The following is a 16,361-nucleotide window of genomic DNA, read 5'->3' as shown; positions in this document are numbered from 1 at the left end:
CAGCTCTTGTTTTGATCCTCTTTGATGTAGGAGGAGTGGACTCCATGATAGCAGAAAAAGAGGCAAAGAAGTCTCACACAAAGAGAGCAAGAGATGTTGCAAGAGATGGCTCAATTGATTGTTCTTGTGAGAGAGAAAAACTGCACCAGAATTTAAAGAGAAACTGAACCACACTGCATTCAATTGATGTGAGTGGGTTTCAATATTCAAAGAGAAAATACTTGACCAAGACCTGCACAGAAAACGTCAGAAAAAGCAGAAAAACACATGGTCATCACATGTGATCTTTGACTAGTCATAAAGGCTCTTGAATTTTCAAGATTTTGGAATTTATTCCTTTATGACATGTTGTAACTTCCTCCAGAACATGATCAGGCTTTCAACACAACTTTATTGACTCAGGATTCTTTCATAATAGAGATCTGCAACATACAGGATTAAAAAAGAATTAAATCCATTCTTTCACTGTGTTGTCAGAGAGGAAACAATCGGTTGTTTCGAGGAAACAATCGGTTGTTTTTCTGCAGCAGCAAAACAGATCTTGAATTTTATAAGAATGAGCAAAAAGGATTCAAGGTGGATGTATTTGAATATTTTAACAAGAGATATTTAAGCATGAATTTGAATTTAAAAAGAATTAAAGAGAGAGAAAAGGAATGTCTTGTCCTCTATGAAGTCTCTTCAATGAGTCATTTGTCTGTGATCAAGAAGCCTCTTTTGACTTTTGAAAAGACTTGGACTGGTACATAACATTGATTTTGTTCCAGTGTTAATGTTTTCCTTCCAAGAGCCTGATCAGATGACTCAGAGCCTCATGTTCCTGCATAAACATGAATTCAAGCAACAAGGTTTGGTCCCTTACGAATGTGGGTCCATTTGGTTTATATTTATCATTTGAAACCTCACAACCTTTGGGAATCCATTTTATAAAGCCTCTGGGAACAGAAAATTTCCTTATTTTGCATAATCTGACAGAATGGCCTTTCTTCATGCAATAAAAGCATGTAACAACCGGTTGTTTCGACTTAACAATTGGTTGTTTTACTGGTTGTTTTGAAAACTTATCTTGTTTGTTTTGTGGATTAAAACCTAATCCAGCTCTTCCAAAAACACAATTTTGAGATGCCAAGACATTCTCAAAGTTGGATTTTGCTTTCGAAAGCTTATCCACAGTTCTAACAAGATAATGAACTTTCTTTTCAAGGTTTTCACATTTTTCACAAATAGAAGAGTCACACACATGGGAAGAAATTTTGAAATGATTTTCCAGATTTCTCAAATCAGTTTTTGATTTTTCCAGATCTTCTTCAAGTGTCTTGACTCTATTTTCCAGCCAGTTATTCAACCTTTTTAATCGGTTGTTTGAAAGAGCCAATCGATTAGCTTCTTCATGAGTTTCTTTGAATGCTTGAAGCAAATCGCTATAATTTTCAGCACTAAGGGAAGCATTTGAACTTACACTACTTGAGCTGCTGGAATCATCATCTTCATCAACCATTAGACATATGTTGGCCTTTTCATTTTCACTTGATGAGGAGTTTGATGAAGAAATTTCATTTTCATCCCAAGTTATATAGGCCCTTTTTGACTTTCCCTTCTCTTCTTTGTAGCTTGACTTCTTCTCCTTGCTTTCTTTACTTGGGCAATCTGCCTTTTTGTGCCCTTGCTCACCACAACCAAAACAAGTATGGATTTGTTTCCATACCTTTCTTTGTTGATGTCTTTGTTGCGGTTCCTTTTCAAGAATTTGCTAAACTTTCTAGATAGCAAGCTAAGGTTCTCTTCATCACTTTCATCACTGGATTCTTTCTTGCTTTTGTGCTTGACAACTTTTAAGGCAATGCTTCTCACATGCTTGTCTTCACTTTCTTGAACATTGAGTCTATTCATCTCCAACTCATGTTCCCTAAGCTTGCCAAACAGAGAAGCCATACTTAATGATGTTAGATCTTTTGATTTAGAGATAGCAGTTACCTTAGGTTGCCAAGATCTGTCAAGAAATTTGAGGATCTTGATGTTTAGCTCTTCTTTTTCAAAGGTTTTCTCAAGGCTCATGAGATGGTTGATGATGTGAGTGAACCTCTTTTGAACTTCAGCAATAGTCTCACCCTTGAGCATTCTAAACATTTCATACTCTTGGATTAGAGTATGCTTTGTAGCTCTTTTTACCTCATTGGTACCTTCATGAGTTACCTCCAAGGTGTCCCACATCTCCTTTGCTGATTTGCATTGAGAGACCCTAAAAAATTCATCTGAATTCAAGGCAGAAGTTATGATGTTTTTAGCAATGCAATCAAATTTGGCCTTCTTGCTTTCAGAATCAGTCCATTGAGACCAAGGTTTTTCAATGGAAGATCCATCTTTTTCAAATTTTGGAATAAAAAGGCCATTTTCAATTGCATCCCAAATTCCTTTGTCAAGGGATTCAACAAATATTTTCATTCTGAATTTCCAAATTTAGTAGTTCAAACCACAAAATAGAGGTGGTCTGTTGATTGAAGCTCCCTCCCCAAAGGGTAATCTATCAGCCATATAAAAACAGTTTTAGGATCACACTTGAATAAATTTCAAGAACCAAGCTCTTGATGCCAATTGTTAGAATGTATGACTTTAAACTAGAGGGGGGTGAATGGTTTAAAGAGGGTTTTCACAAACTGTTTAGTCTAAAATGAAATTCCTTTGAGAAAACTTGATTCAAAATCCAGTTAGCCAAAAACACAAAGCAATTTAATACAGCACCAGAAAAACAATCGGTTGTTTCGCAGAAACAATCGGTTGTTTATACCAGTTGAAAAATATACAAACTGAAATTAAAGAGTTTAAGGGAGAGAGATTGCACACACAATTTATACTGGTTCACTCTTAAACCAAAAGCTACATCCAGTCTTCCCAGAAACCACTGGGGAACCCAATAAGTAACCAAACCTAGATTACTTACACACACCACCAAAGAAGTGATCTTGATCCCCTCAAAAAACACATTTCCTTTGGCTCAGCACACACACCACCAAGAATGTTGATCTTGACAACCTCAAGAGCACATAACACTTCTTGCCCTAATACACTAGAGTTTACACAAAGTACAAAAGGATTACACTTGTTATAGGATGAACTGAAATCAATACAAATGAAATCCTATGCCACTCTCTCTTGATCAAAGCAAGCTTAAAGCAATCTTTAACTCTTGAAAAGCAAAATCAGTGAAAAACTCAAATCTGTTTTTCTATTGATTAAATCTCAGTTCTTGTTTGTTACAAAAGATAAGCAAACTACTTATAGCTTTCAAAGAATGGTCAAAGCATTTAAAATAGGAGCGCTTTCAGTTACAAAAACATTTAAAGCTCAGTCAACACACAAAACAGTTTTCTGTTATGATTTGAAAACAAACAACCGGTTGAATGTGCGAATCAATCGGTTGTTTTGGTTTGACAACAAGTCAACCACCAAAAACAGTTCTCAACCTTTTTCAAAACACCTAAGAGTAAAACAATCGGTTGTTTCGATAAAACAACAAGTTGTTTTTCACTTAGTTTGAAAAACACTTTCAATTCAAAAGGTTGGAAAATACTTTAGCTTTGGATTCAATCAAGAGTGGATTTACACAATATAATCTACCCATATCCTATTCTAAAGCACCTCAACAACAACAAGCATATCCAGCCTTCCATCAAACTCAAAGGATTTGGATTCTTGAAAGCTTGAACACACTTGATTCAACACTAACCCTAACGGGCCTCAGTGCCTCCAAGGAACACTTGCTTGTGCCGTACTCGAATGTACCATACACACCCCATGCATGATTCTCTCGTGACTTAGGTTTTTTCTTAATATCTGGGCGTTAACTCATGTTAACTTATACTCCTTGTGGGATCCAACTTACGTGGCCCACCATTGCTCTCAAACACCGATGTCCAATGTCTTCTCTGGCGTCGATGTCCGAGGACTGGTCGGTACACAAGCCCCCAAGTCTCAAGCTGTAACTTGTTTAAGCGAAGAGACTAAGTGATCGCCCTTGGCGACCTACGTGGCACTGGGTGATAGGACGTGAACAGTGCACAAAAGTGACATCTCACCATACTTTTTTTATCAGCGAACTTGTGGCAGGATCAACGGCTAGGGCTTGTTGCACTTCCTCGTATACGTTTAAACCCTTAAACCCACACGCTCCCTTCACTGTTTCATTACTTCACTTAAGCATTTCCCAAACATTTCTCGTTTTCGAAACGCTCTCTCTTCTTCTTCTTCGAAAACCTCTACCTTCGAACCCTAATTTATTCAAAGGTACGTTCTCTACTTCACGATCACTCTTGCTTTATGATTCTGATGCTCATAACATGCTATAACTGTTCTGGGACTGTTTATGTTTTATGCATTTACGTTTTCTCTGTTCTTCGTTTTCGAGTCTCTGTTTTTCTGGGTTTCCTGAGTCGCGTTTATCTTCTTCTTCTGAGCCCTCGTTTTTTCCTATTTCTCCTCTCCCTCTTTAGCTTTCTTCTCGATGGCTCGTACCAAAACCACACCGAACCCTACTCCCTCCGTTGATTATAGATACCTCTATCGATGGGCTCCTTATGACCTTCTGGCCGAGACTTCCCAAATGAAAACTTTTAAAGACATAGAGACGTACAAACAAGGCGAGTCCAACGATAAGTTCCACGTCTTGGGGAAGGAGCTCGACGTATATCTAAAGGTTCTGCCTTGTAGGGAAGGTCTTCCCGTGTGTGCTGACGATCGTGCAGACCCCGAAGAACCCTTCTTCTTCATGTACACCACCGTCTTCAAGCGGCTCAAGCTCCGCCTTCCCTTTTTGGGGATCGAGCGCGCCCTCCTTCCCGAGGTCAACGTGGCCCCTGCCTAGCTGCACCCTAACAGTTGGGCCTTTGTGCGGGCCTTTCCTATCCTTTGCAACCATCTTGGCCATCCGCCTTTTGTGGACGTCTTCCTCTACTTCTTTGAGGCTAAGAATCCTGGAAAGAAACTGTGGATGAGCTTCAATGGGGTGGCAGGGAGAGTTCTCCTAACTCTCTTTCAGCAGTCTTACAAGGGCTTCAAGAAGAAGTTCTAGAAGATATGTTGCAACATCCATGACCCCACTTTGTTGGATGGGTTCTCGCTTTACTGGGTGGAGAAATCGGGAGTTAAGAAACCTAGAAGTCTCGAGGACTTGGCCCCGCCTGATCGTGAGTTGTGCAAGCTCCTTTCAAGCTTGGGAGTGTTGTTTGACACTGCTGAATTGATCAAGCTCGAGTTCTGCGCCAAGGCTCTTAAGAGCTACATTGGTACCTTTCTTGTTTCTGCTTCATATTGTTAGAATTAATGAGCTAAAACAAGAGGGGGCTTGAATTGTTTTTGAAACATTTTCGAAAGTTATGAAGGTAGAGTGAAAGGTAATGAAGAATTAATCAATGGAAAATATGTCTAGCAAAATATAAAACTGATTTTAAGCTTGATGCAGAAATTCAACCGGTTATTTTTACGAAACAATCGGTTGTTTTTATCAGCAGTTTGATTAAAACAGATTTAAAGTAGTTTAAAGAGTGTAAGGATAGAGAGATTCACTCAAAATGTTTATACTGGTTCACTCTTACATCAAGAGCTACTTCCAGTCCCCATAAACCACTGGGTAAACCACTATGCAATCAAAAGCAGATTACAAACACCACACACCAAAGTAGTGACCTTGAACCCCTCAAGAAACACACTACCTGATGGCATTTCATGTGTTCTTCTTGAATCAAAGTAGTAAAACGTGATGCGGAAGCAATGGGTGAGTGAAACAAAGCCCTCCTAGGAGTTGTGTTGGCTTTGAAGGTGCATGAGGAGTGTGGTGTTTGAGTGGTTCGGCCAGCTCAAGGGAGAAAGGTGAAAGGATTGAAGTTTATAGCCTAGATTTCTAGGAGAAGTAAAACTAGTGCACAAAAATGGCAGCATAACAATACTCAATAAAACTTGAAAAATACAATGAGATAGCCTTCCTATTTATAGGCTATCTTGGACGTAATTTGTAAGCTGAATTACAAGAAAAAGAAAACCAAAAATTAAATCTAAATGCTAAGCCATGTGCCAAGCAATGACTGGCCACACAAACCCTACATTCTAGAATGTTTCCTTCCAAAAGTGCTTTCTACACTATCCTATCTACTAAGTACCCCTAATGGGCCTTTATGCAAACATATACAAAGCCTTCTCTCTTCCATCCGTGGCTTCATTGGCTTGTGTGTGAGCATGTTTGGCCATGGATCTTGTAAGGGGGCCTAGACGGTCTAGCTCCATGGATAGCCTCCCTCCTTCACGGTCTAGACGCTCACCTTCACGTCCTAGACGCTCACCTTGGTCTTGGTCTTGGTCTAGACGCTCTCCTTGGCTTGTGCCTTGGCTTCCTTGGGTAGGTGTGCTTGGCCCTCCTCCATCATCCCCTCCCCCTTGGAAAGGATTTGTCCTCAAATCCAGCTCGTCATCGTCATTGGTACCTACAAATGGAGAAAGATCAATTACATTAAAAGTGTCATGTACTCCATATTCAAGAGGTAGGTCCAACTTATATGCATTGTTGTTGACTCGCTTGAGAACTTGGAAAGGTCCATCACCTCGGGGACTTAGTTTGGACTTCCTTTGATTTGGAAATCTATCTTTGCGAAGGTGAAGCCAAACTAAGTCTCCTTCCTCAAAAATTATTTCTCTCTTCCCTTTGTTGTTGTATTTTGTGTACTTCTCATTTTGTTGTTGTATTTGAATTTTAATCTTCTCATGCATTTTCTTGACAAAATCAGCTTTGAGTACTCCTTCCTTATGCACAAAATCTTGTGGATTAGGAAGGGGTATCAAATCCATGGGCGTGAGAGGATTAAAACCATATACTACCTCAAAAGGAGAAGCATTAGTAGTCTTGTGAACTACTCTATTGTAAGCAAATTCAATGTGGGGAAGGTACTCATCCCAAGATTTGTGGCTGCCCTTCATGATAGCCCTAAGCATAGTTCCAAGAGATCTATTGACTACTTCGGTTTGCCCATCCGTTTGAGGATGACAAGAAGTTGAAAATTGTAGTCTTGTTCCAAGTTTACCCCAAAGAGTTTTCCAAAAGTGGCTTATAAACTTGGGATCTCTATCGGACACTATACTTCTAGGGAGACCATGGAGTCTCACCACTTCTCTAAAGAAGGGTTTAGAAATATTTTGAGCATCATCTACTTTGTGGCATGGAATAAAGTGTGACATTTTGCTAAAACGGTCCACTACCACAAAAATAGAGTCATGGCCTCTTGCAGTCCTAGGAAGTCCTAAAATGAAATCCATGCTAATGTCTTCCCAAGGAGCATTTGCAATCGGCAAAGGGGTGTAGAGTCCATGCGGCATTGTTCTAGACTTTGCTTTTAAACATGAGATACATCTAGAACAATGTCGTTGGACATCTTTCCTCATGTGTGGCCAACAAAATTTTGCTTTTAAAAGATCTAGAGTCTTATCAACTCCAAAATGGCCCATGAGTCCCCCTTCATGTGATTCTTTGACAAGGAGTTTTCTATGTGTTCCTTGGGGAATGCAAAGTTTTCCTTCTTTAAAAAGATATCCCTCGGACACATAGTAACCTCCTTGTGCTCTATGTAGACATTGGGCATAGATGGATGAGAGTTCTTGATCTTCTTGGTAAAGCTCTCTTATGTGGTCAAATCCAAGAATTTGGGCACCTAGTTTGGAAAAGAGTGTGTGCCGTCTTGAAAGAGCATCGGCCACTATATTGGTGCTCCCTTTCTTGTATTTGATTACATAAGGAAATTGTTCAAGAAATTCCATTCATTTAGCATGTCTCTTGTTGAGCTTGTGTTGGCCCTTTAAATATTTTAAAGACTCGTGATCACTATGGATAACAAATTCTTTGGACACAAGGTAGTGTTCCCAAGTCTTTAGGGCTCGCACAAGAGCATAGAGCTCTTTGTCATAGGTGGGGTAGTTGAGGGTGGCACCATGGAGTTTTTCACTAAAATAAGCAATGGGGTGTCCACCTTGCAACAAAACCGCACCTATGCCTACTCCCGATGCATCACACTCTATCTCAAAAGTTTTGGAAAAATTTGGGAGAGATAGGATGGGTGCATTGGTGAGTTGAGCTTTTAACCTTTGAAAGGCTTGCTTATGCTTTTCATTCCAACAAAATGCAACATCTTTTTTTACAAGTTCATTCAAAGGAGAAGCTAGGCTAGAAAAATTAGGCACAAACCTTCTATAGAAGCTAGCTAACCCATGAAAACTTCTTACTTCACTTACATTTTGTGGAGTTGGCCACTCGCGGATGGCTTTGATTTTCTCGGGATCTACATGCACCCCCTTTTTGTTTACTATAAAGCCTAAGAAGACTACACTATCTACACAAAAGGTACACTTATCCCTATTGGCAAAAAGACTATTTTTCCTAAGGACTAGAAGAACTTCCCTAAGGTGGCTTAGATGGTCTTCTAGGGTTTTACTATATACTAAGATATCATCAAAGTAAACTACTACATATTTACCTATACAATCCCTCAAGGTGTGATTCATAAGCCTCATGAATGTGCTTGGAGCGTTAGTAAGCCCAAAGGGCATCACCAACCACTCATATAATCCAAATTTGGTCTTAAAAGCGGTTTTCCACTCATCACCCTCCTTGATTCGAATTTGGTGATATCCACTTTTAAGGTCAATCTTGGAGAATAGAGTTGACCCATGCAATTCATCAAGCATATCATCAAGCCTCGGGATTGGATTCCTATACTTGATGGTGATGTTGTTGATTGCTCTACAATCACAACACATACGCCATTTTCCATCCTTTTTGGGCACCAACAAGACAGGTACAGCACAAGGGCTTAGGCTCTTTTGAACCCAACCCTTCTCCAACAAGTCTTGAACTTGTGATTCTATCTCCTTTGTTTCCTCGGGGTTGGTTCTATAAGCAGGCCTATTTGGTAGGCTTGCCCCCGGTATAAAGTCAATTTGATGTTCTATCCCCCTAAGAGGAGGAAGCCCAATGGGTCCTTCTTGGGAGAATAGATCTTCAAATTCACTCAAAAGGTTTTCTACTTGAGGAGGTAAAACCATGAGTTCACTACTTGTGGCAGTGCATGTAAGTGCTCCTTTACAAAAGATAAGGCTTGGTTGTTCAACAAGAAGCAAGTTTTCAAAAACATTTTCAAGAGGTTTTTCTTGTTGACCAACCTTGTGGGAAGGAACACTCTTCTCCCACGCCTTTCTATCCCTAAGGATTTTCTCTTTTTCTAGCTCTTTTTTTTTTTTGTTTTCCTCATCCCTCTTTTGTTTCATTTGTATTTGGTCTTTCACCACTTGAGAATGTGGTAAAGGACTAAGTACAAACTTTTTATACTTATGGGTGAAGGAAATCTCGTTAGTGAGACCATCATGCAAGGTTTTCTTATCAAATTGCCATGGTCTCCCTAACAAGATATGGCAAGCTTCCATAGGCACTACATCACATAAAACTTTGTCTTTGTAGTTCCCTATGGAAAACTTGATTTCCACTTGCTTGTCTACATGTAGTTCCCCATTTTCATTAAGCCATTGAAGTTTGTAAGGTTTTGGGTGAGGAACTACTTGTAGCTTAAGCTTTTCAACCATCCTAGCACTACAACAATTACAACTAGATCCACTATCCACAATGAGGGAACATATATTTTCTAAAACATTACATCTTGTATGAAAGATGTTCTCCCTTTGTGTTTCCATGGATGTGCTAGGGTGATTGTTGAGGGTTCTCCTAATCATAAGCAATTCTCCCTCTAGTGGAGCTACCCTCTCATCCTCTCCCCCTTCCTCTTTCTCACTAGGCTCATCCTCGCCACTAGTGTACTCGTCTACACCTTTTAAAAACAAAGTCCTTTGGTTTGGACATTGTGCTTGCACATGCCCCCTACCATAGCACTTAAAACACTTGACATCTCTAGCTCGGATGGGTGGGGTTGAGGTTTCTTTGGTGAAGGGCTTGGTAGGCTCTTTTGGTTTTTCCTTGGATGTACTACCCTCCCTTCTAAACTCTTTCTTGGGATAAAAGCTAGAATAGGGGCTCACCTTTTGACTTGAGGTTTTGCGCAAGTTTTGTTGCTCAACTTTAATGCAAAGTTGAACCAAATCATTCAAGTCTTGATAAGGTAAGAGCTCTACTCTATCTCTTATCTCAAGTGATAGGCCACTAAGGAACCTAGCTATGGTGGTTTCCTCTTCCTCTCTAATAGAGGCTCTCATCATATAGAGCTCCATCTTTTGTCTATACTCCTCTACGCTCATATTTCTTTGTTGGAGTCTTTGGAGCTTGTCCATCAACTCCCTATGGTAGTAAGAGGGTATATGTCGACGTCTTAGGGCTCCCCTAAGGTCATTCCAATATGTAATGGAAGGTTCCCTATGAAGACGTCTATCTCTTTCGAGAGAGGTCCACCAATACATGGCATTCCCTTGGAAACTAAGGGTGGCTAAGGGTACTTTTCGTTCCTCACTTACCCTATGGCAAGCAAAAAGTTGCTCTACCTTCATCTCCCAATCTAGATATACTTCTACATTTTCCTTTCCATGAAAATGAGGTAGGTCTACTCTTGTTTCCCTTGGCACCTCTTGTTCCCTTTGCCTAGTTCTTCTAGGGGGTGGTTGGTAATAATCATTGATTCTACGGCTTCCCTCCCCTAGAGACTCAATACTTTGAGAATGGGATGCATGAGTTTTTTTTTATTTTTGTGATTTTTGGGACTTCTCTTCTTGAGCTTTAGCCAACTCATTGATTTTGTTCTCATTCTCCAATTGTCTAAAAGATATCAATTGTACCGCTTGGGATACTTCTTTTAAAAGAGTTTTCAAAGATTTTACTTCACTTTCTATAGACTTTGGAGAGTGAGAAGAAGAAGACATGGCTAAAACTTTGTGTATATAGGTGTTTTACTTGGAGAAAGTTTAGGAAAGTTAGAGAAGGTAGTTTTCCAGGTAAGGGAGGTGAGTCACAATGGACTACTTAAGTACCAAGCCTTTTCCTTGCCAAAAACTTTCCTCCAATGACTTCACACAAAATTTTCTCTTAGTAGAACACTTAGAACACAAGAAGTTGAGAAATCAAAAAGCAAGAAAACTATGTAAGCTAGATATGCAGCAAAGCTAGTCGGTATAGCACAAAATTAAACAATACTAAGCATGCAAAACGTTTCTACCAAAACAAAAGAAAAACAAGTTCAAACAAGCAACAAATTACTAAGCAAAATTACTATGCTATTCGGCCCTAGGTGAGGCTTCTTGGACACTTTGAGCCCTTGAAGACACACTCACCGTCTAAAACGTAATTTAAAAGAGGTAATTAACAATAAACCAAGTTGTAAAGGAGATAAGAAAACCCCCTTTGTTGTTCCTCTTTTTGGTTAGTGCACTTTCTTTGTTGTCTTGATTGTTGATCTTCTAGGTGTTTCTAGTGTTTGTTTCAAGAAAGCTTGTTTCGGCCTTAGCTTTGACTCCTCCTTAGAAAGTTGGCTTTAATTCTCCAATTTCCAGCACCTATTCACAAGGGCTTAACCTTAAACCAAGTCAATTTCCATGCACATAAGCACCAAGAGAGAATTAAATTCCAGCACCCAAAATGAGAGGTCAAGAAACAAAAGCAAGAAACAAATTTAATTGAAAGAAAACAGTACCACCAAAAGGATTTAGATTGTGACAACTAGAAAGAGAGTCAATTAAGTAAAGCAAACAAATAAAGGTACTCAATTAAAGGTTGGCACACAAAAGAATTCCTAAAGAAAAGCACTAGATTAGATGACCAAATAAAAAAAAAAACAGCACCACTGGAAAATGTTGTGGGCTAGAAAACGTGTTTGTTCCCCGATTTATGCTGAGCTGTATTTTTAGAATTTGGCTCTGAAATTTTTTATGCAAGATATTCAGGATCTTATCTAAAATCTGGCTTTGGAATCACTTAAAACGGATGCACCATTTTTTTTTAATAAATTTTGCAAAATTGGTGTTCGGTTATGCCAGCTGGAGCGCTTCAGATTTGCACTCTGATCTTAAAAGATTTATCATTTTTTTTCTGTTGATTCTTTTGACCTAATTATTTTTTTTGTCCTTTCTATAACACTTTAAACTTGCATTTTCCAGAGAATCAAAATTTTCCTATGGGTGGAAATATTTTTCTGGGTTAAAACAGCCAAAACAGAGAAGGTGAAAACAGGGGAATCTGAAAACTGGAAACAAAAACAACAAGATACCAAAGTTTAGACACAATGGAAATTTGTGAAATAGAATTGTGTATGATCTAAACACAATATGAACTCAAACTAAAAATTAAAAGGCACCAAAGGAGCAAAGAACAGCAGATTCAAGCAAATAAAGAGACCCAAAATCAAGAAACAATTAAGCCAAATAAAAGGACTACTATGAATTGTTGACAATATGGATGAACATGACTTGACAAAACATGTATAGATTCAGAAAATTAAAGACTCAAAGCATAATATGAACCAAAATAATGAAAGCAATAAGACTCAAAGCCTAAAACAAAATAGCAACACAAAGGTGTATGGAATCCTATCACAAATTGCACAAGAACTTGTTCAAGATCAAATGAACAAGAGTGCTTCGGTTGGATCTTCCACAAAGCACACCAAGAACAGATTAAAATGTAAAAAACAGCAAGACAAGTAAGGAAAGTAAATGACAATATGAAATAAAGAAGAACTAAAATTGAAAAGACAAGGAGCTACTCATCTTGAAGAACCAAAGCTCATGATACCAAATGATGGCATTTCATGTGTTCTTCTTGAATCAAAGTAGTAAAACGTGATGCGGAAGCAATGGGTGAGTGAAACAAAGCCCTCCTAGGAGTTGTGTTGGCTTTGAAGGTGCATGAGGAGTGTGGTGTTTGAGTGGTTCGGCCAGCTCAAGGGAGAAAGGTGAAAGGATTGAAGTTTATAGCCTAGATTTCTAGGAGAAGTAAAGCTAGTGCACAAAAATGGCAGCATAACAATACTCAATAAAACTTGAAAAATACAATGAGATAGCCTTCCTATTAATAGGCTATCTTGGACGTAATTTGTAAGCTGAATTACAAGAAAAAGAAAACCAAAAATTAAATCTAAATGCTAAGCCATGTGCCAAGCAATGACCGGCCACACAAACCCTACATTCTAGAATGTTTCCTTCCAAAAGTGCTTTCTACACTATCCTATCTACTAAGTACCCCTAATGGGCCTTTATGCAAACATATACGAAGCCTTCTCTCTTCCATCCGTGGCTTCATTGGCTTGTGTGTGAGCATGTTTGGCCATGGATCTTGTAAGGGGGCCTAGACGGTCTAGCTCCATGGATAGCCTCCCTCCTTCACGGTCTAGACGCTCACCTTCACGTCCTAGACGCTCACCTTGGTCTTGGTCTTGGTCTAGACGCTCTCCTTGGCTTGTGCCTTGGCTTCCTTGGGTAGGTGTGCTTGGCCCTCCTCCATCACTACCTTTGGCAAACCACACCAAGAGTGTTGATCTTGAACCCCTTAAGAACACACAACGCTTCTTGGCAACACAAACCAGAAATACAGTAATCAAGGAAGAAGGGAATAAAATACACCTGGGTATTACAAAGCTTAAAGTTTAGAATTACAACCCAATCCTATTCCACAAACTTAAGAATAATCCAAAGCTCTTTCAAATATTGGAAAAACTGTTTTGATAAACTCTTTCTCTTACTCCAAGATTAAGAGCGTAAAACCACCTTTATATTATGTAAATTAAGTTCTATAAAGTGACTCACATGACTTAGGGTTTGGGTTTTGGACCCGTATATAATTTAATAATAATAATAGAATTAAAGGGTCTGTTGGTTAACATGAGAATAAATATCTGATGATACTTAATGAAAAACCTACATCTGATGGAGATTGGGAATTAAGGTCAATAGGGTTTTGTCTCAGCAAATAATAGTTGTCTCACTGTTAACCATCACGAAAGTGTGTGACAAGAACGAAATTGCTAAGAGATAGATTGGGACAAAAGAGATAAAGTAATTGCTCAAATAGGATCACTCGTGGATCAAGGGAAGTGCCTATTCCTTCTTGATTGATTGGATGAAAGTGTGTGAGAATCATAATATGAAAAGATCTATATGTGAACATTATTGTATGTGTTCAATTGTATGTTTATTCATGTTTTAATTTAGAAATCAGGCTTAGGGAAATCACTCAAAAATTTGGAGATTTAAAGCAAGTTATCAATCCAAATGTCACCAAATTTAAATATATGATAAAATAAGTTGAGAAGATCACTCAACTAGTCTCACTAAGATTGATTACCAAATCATAAGAAAAAAAAAGAATAAGATACCTTTAGAGTAAAAAAAAAAATATTTTGTATAAAACTTTTATCAAATAAAAATGATCTCGGACTCCTCTGTTAGAATGGATGGCTTTAAACTGGAGGGGGGTGAATTGTTTAAAAAAGATTTTCGCAAACTTTGGAAATAAGAATGAATTTTTCTCAGGAAACAATTAATAAGAAATTCAGTTTACCAAAAACAGCAAACAAAACAGCAGTACCAGAAAAACAATCGGTTGTTTATACCAGTAAACAACAAACAAAACTGAATTTAAAGACTTCCTGTGTCATCATCTCACCATGGACCCACAGGTCGGACCTGTTCACCATAGAAGAAGAAAGTTCAATAACGAGAGGCATCAGATCGTTAGAGAAGAGACGCAGAAGCTGCTAAGCACTGGCCACATCAGGGAAATTCAGTACCCTAAGTGGCTGGCAAACGTGGTGTTGGTGAAGAAGGCTAGTGGAAAGTGGTGAATGTGCGTCGACTTCACAGACCTCAACAAAGCCTGTCCGAAGGACTCCTACCCACTGCCCAGTATTGATGCTTTGGTAGACAGTGCATCTGGTTGCAGACTACTCATCTTCCTGGACGCCTTTTCTGGTTACAATTAGATCAGGATGCACCCCAGGGATGAGTGCAAGACAGCGTTCATGACAGAGTTGTCTTGTTATAGTTATAAGTTGATGCCCTTTGGGCTTAAGAATGCAAATGCAACTTACCAGAGGCTGATGGACAGAGTACTAGCGCCCATGATAGGGAGAAGTGTCCAAGCATTTGTGGATGACATGGTGGTCACCTCCCAGCAGAGGGAGCAACATGTAGCATATTTAAAAGAGCTATTCACCACAATAGCTAAGTATAGGTTGAAGTTGAACCTTGAGAAGTGTGTTCGGGGTAGAAGTAGGCAAGTTCTTGGGGTTCCTACTCATCGAACGTGGGATAGAGGCGAATCCTGAGAAGTGTGTTGCGATCATAGCAATGAGGTGCCCGATCTCAGTAAAGGAGGTGTAGCAGTTGACAGGGCGCATGGCCGCTCTGTCCAGATTCGTGTCAGCAGAGGGAGATAAGGGGCATCCCTATTTCTAGTGTCTGAAGAGGAATAACAATTTTGTATGGACCAGGGAGTGCGAAGAGGCATTCCTCAAACTGAAGAAGTACCTGGCCAGTCTACCAGTGTTGTGCAAGCCGCAGCTGGGTACTCCACTTCGTCTATACTTCGCAGTTACAGAACGGGCGATCAGTTCGATCCTTGTGCAAGAGCAGAGCCAGGTGCAGAAGCCAATCTACTTTGTTAGCAAAGTATTGCAGGGGCCCGAAGTGAGATAGCAGGCAATAGAGAAAGCAGCCCTGGCGGTAGTGTTCTCAGCGCAAAGACTTCGCCACTACTTCCAGAGCTTTACAGTAATAGTGAGGACAAACCTTCCCATTCGCAAGGTCTTACAGAAGCTGGATGTTGCAGGAAGAATGGTGTGTTGGGCAATAGAGCTGTCAGAGTTTGATGTGCAGTATGAGCCCAAAGGCCCTATTAAAGGCAAGGTTTATGTTGACTTCGTGATAGAGCTCTCCTCGGCTGCCACGCACCAAGAAGGAGTAGGTTTCAGAAGGGTACTCTTTGTAGATGGTTCCTTCAACCAACAGGATAGTGGGGCTGGCGTCATCTTGGAAGGGCCCTACGGTTCATTTTCAAAGCCAGTAACAACCAAACAGAGTATGAGGCCCTGATCGCTGGAATGCTGCTAGCTAAGGAGATGGGTGCAAAAGTTTGTTGGCAAAGAGTGACTCCATTTTAGTCACAGGTCAGGTCACAGGAGAATACCAGGCAAAAAACCCTCAGATGGCCACATACCTAGAGTACGTCCAGATTCTGAGCGAGAGGTTTGAGGCGTTCGAGTTAGTACACGTGTCCAGAGAACAAAATGCCTGAGCTGACTTGCTAGTAAAACTCGCCAATTTAGGCAAGGGGGGAAGACAGAGGACATTCATTCAAGAGACCCTGAGGACACCTCGAACTGCCACAGAATATCCATTTGACC

The 16,361-nt window shown here is 39.7% G+C and overlaps 1 protein-coding gene across 1 annotated transcript; it reads right to left on the bottom strand.

Annotated features, from left to right (window-relative positions):
* Positions 1-409: 409 nt before the first annotated feature.
* LOC150028050 (uncharacterized) lies at positions 410-10,705 on the bottom strand. Its single transcript, XM_090301028.1, has 2 exons — positions 8,117-10,705; positions 410-422 (listed from the first exon to the last, which is right to left on the bottom strand). Exons 1-2 carry the CDS (start codon positions 10,519-10,521, stop codon positions 410-412), a joined length of 2,418 nt encoding a protein of 805 aa, XP_090157154.1. The 5' UTR covers positions 10,522-10,705.
* Between the last annotated feature and the right edge of the window lie 5,656 nt (positions 10,706-16,361).

The sequence above is a fragment of the Phaseolus vulgaris genome, chromosome 4 (assembly GCF_051622355.1).
Source record: "Phaseolus vulgaris cultivar YP4 chromosome 4, ASM5162235v1, whole genome shotgun sequence".
Classification (NCBI taxonomy): Eukaryota; Viridiplantae; Streptophyta; class Magnoliopsida; order Fabales; family Fabaceae; genus Phaseolus; species Phaseolus vulgaris.
The sequence above is the reverse complement of the archived record's forward strand: the minus strand, read 5'-3'. Positions and strand labels throughout refer to the sequence as shown.

Bases quoted from the DNA above. Each gene is read 5' to 3' on its own strand.
- LOC150028050 (XM_090301028.1), bottom strand. From the start codon at position 10,521: ATGAAGGTAGAGCAACTTTTTGCTTGCCATAGGGTAAGTGAGGAACGA.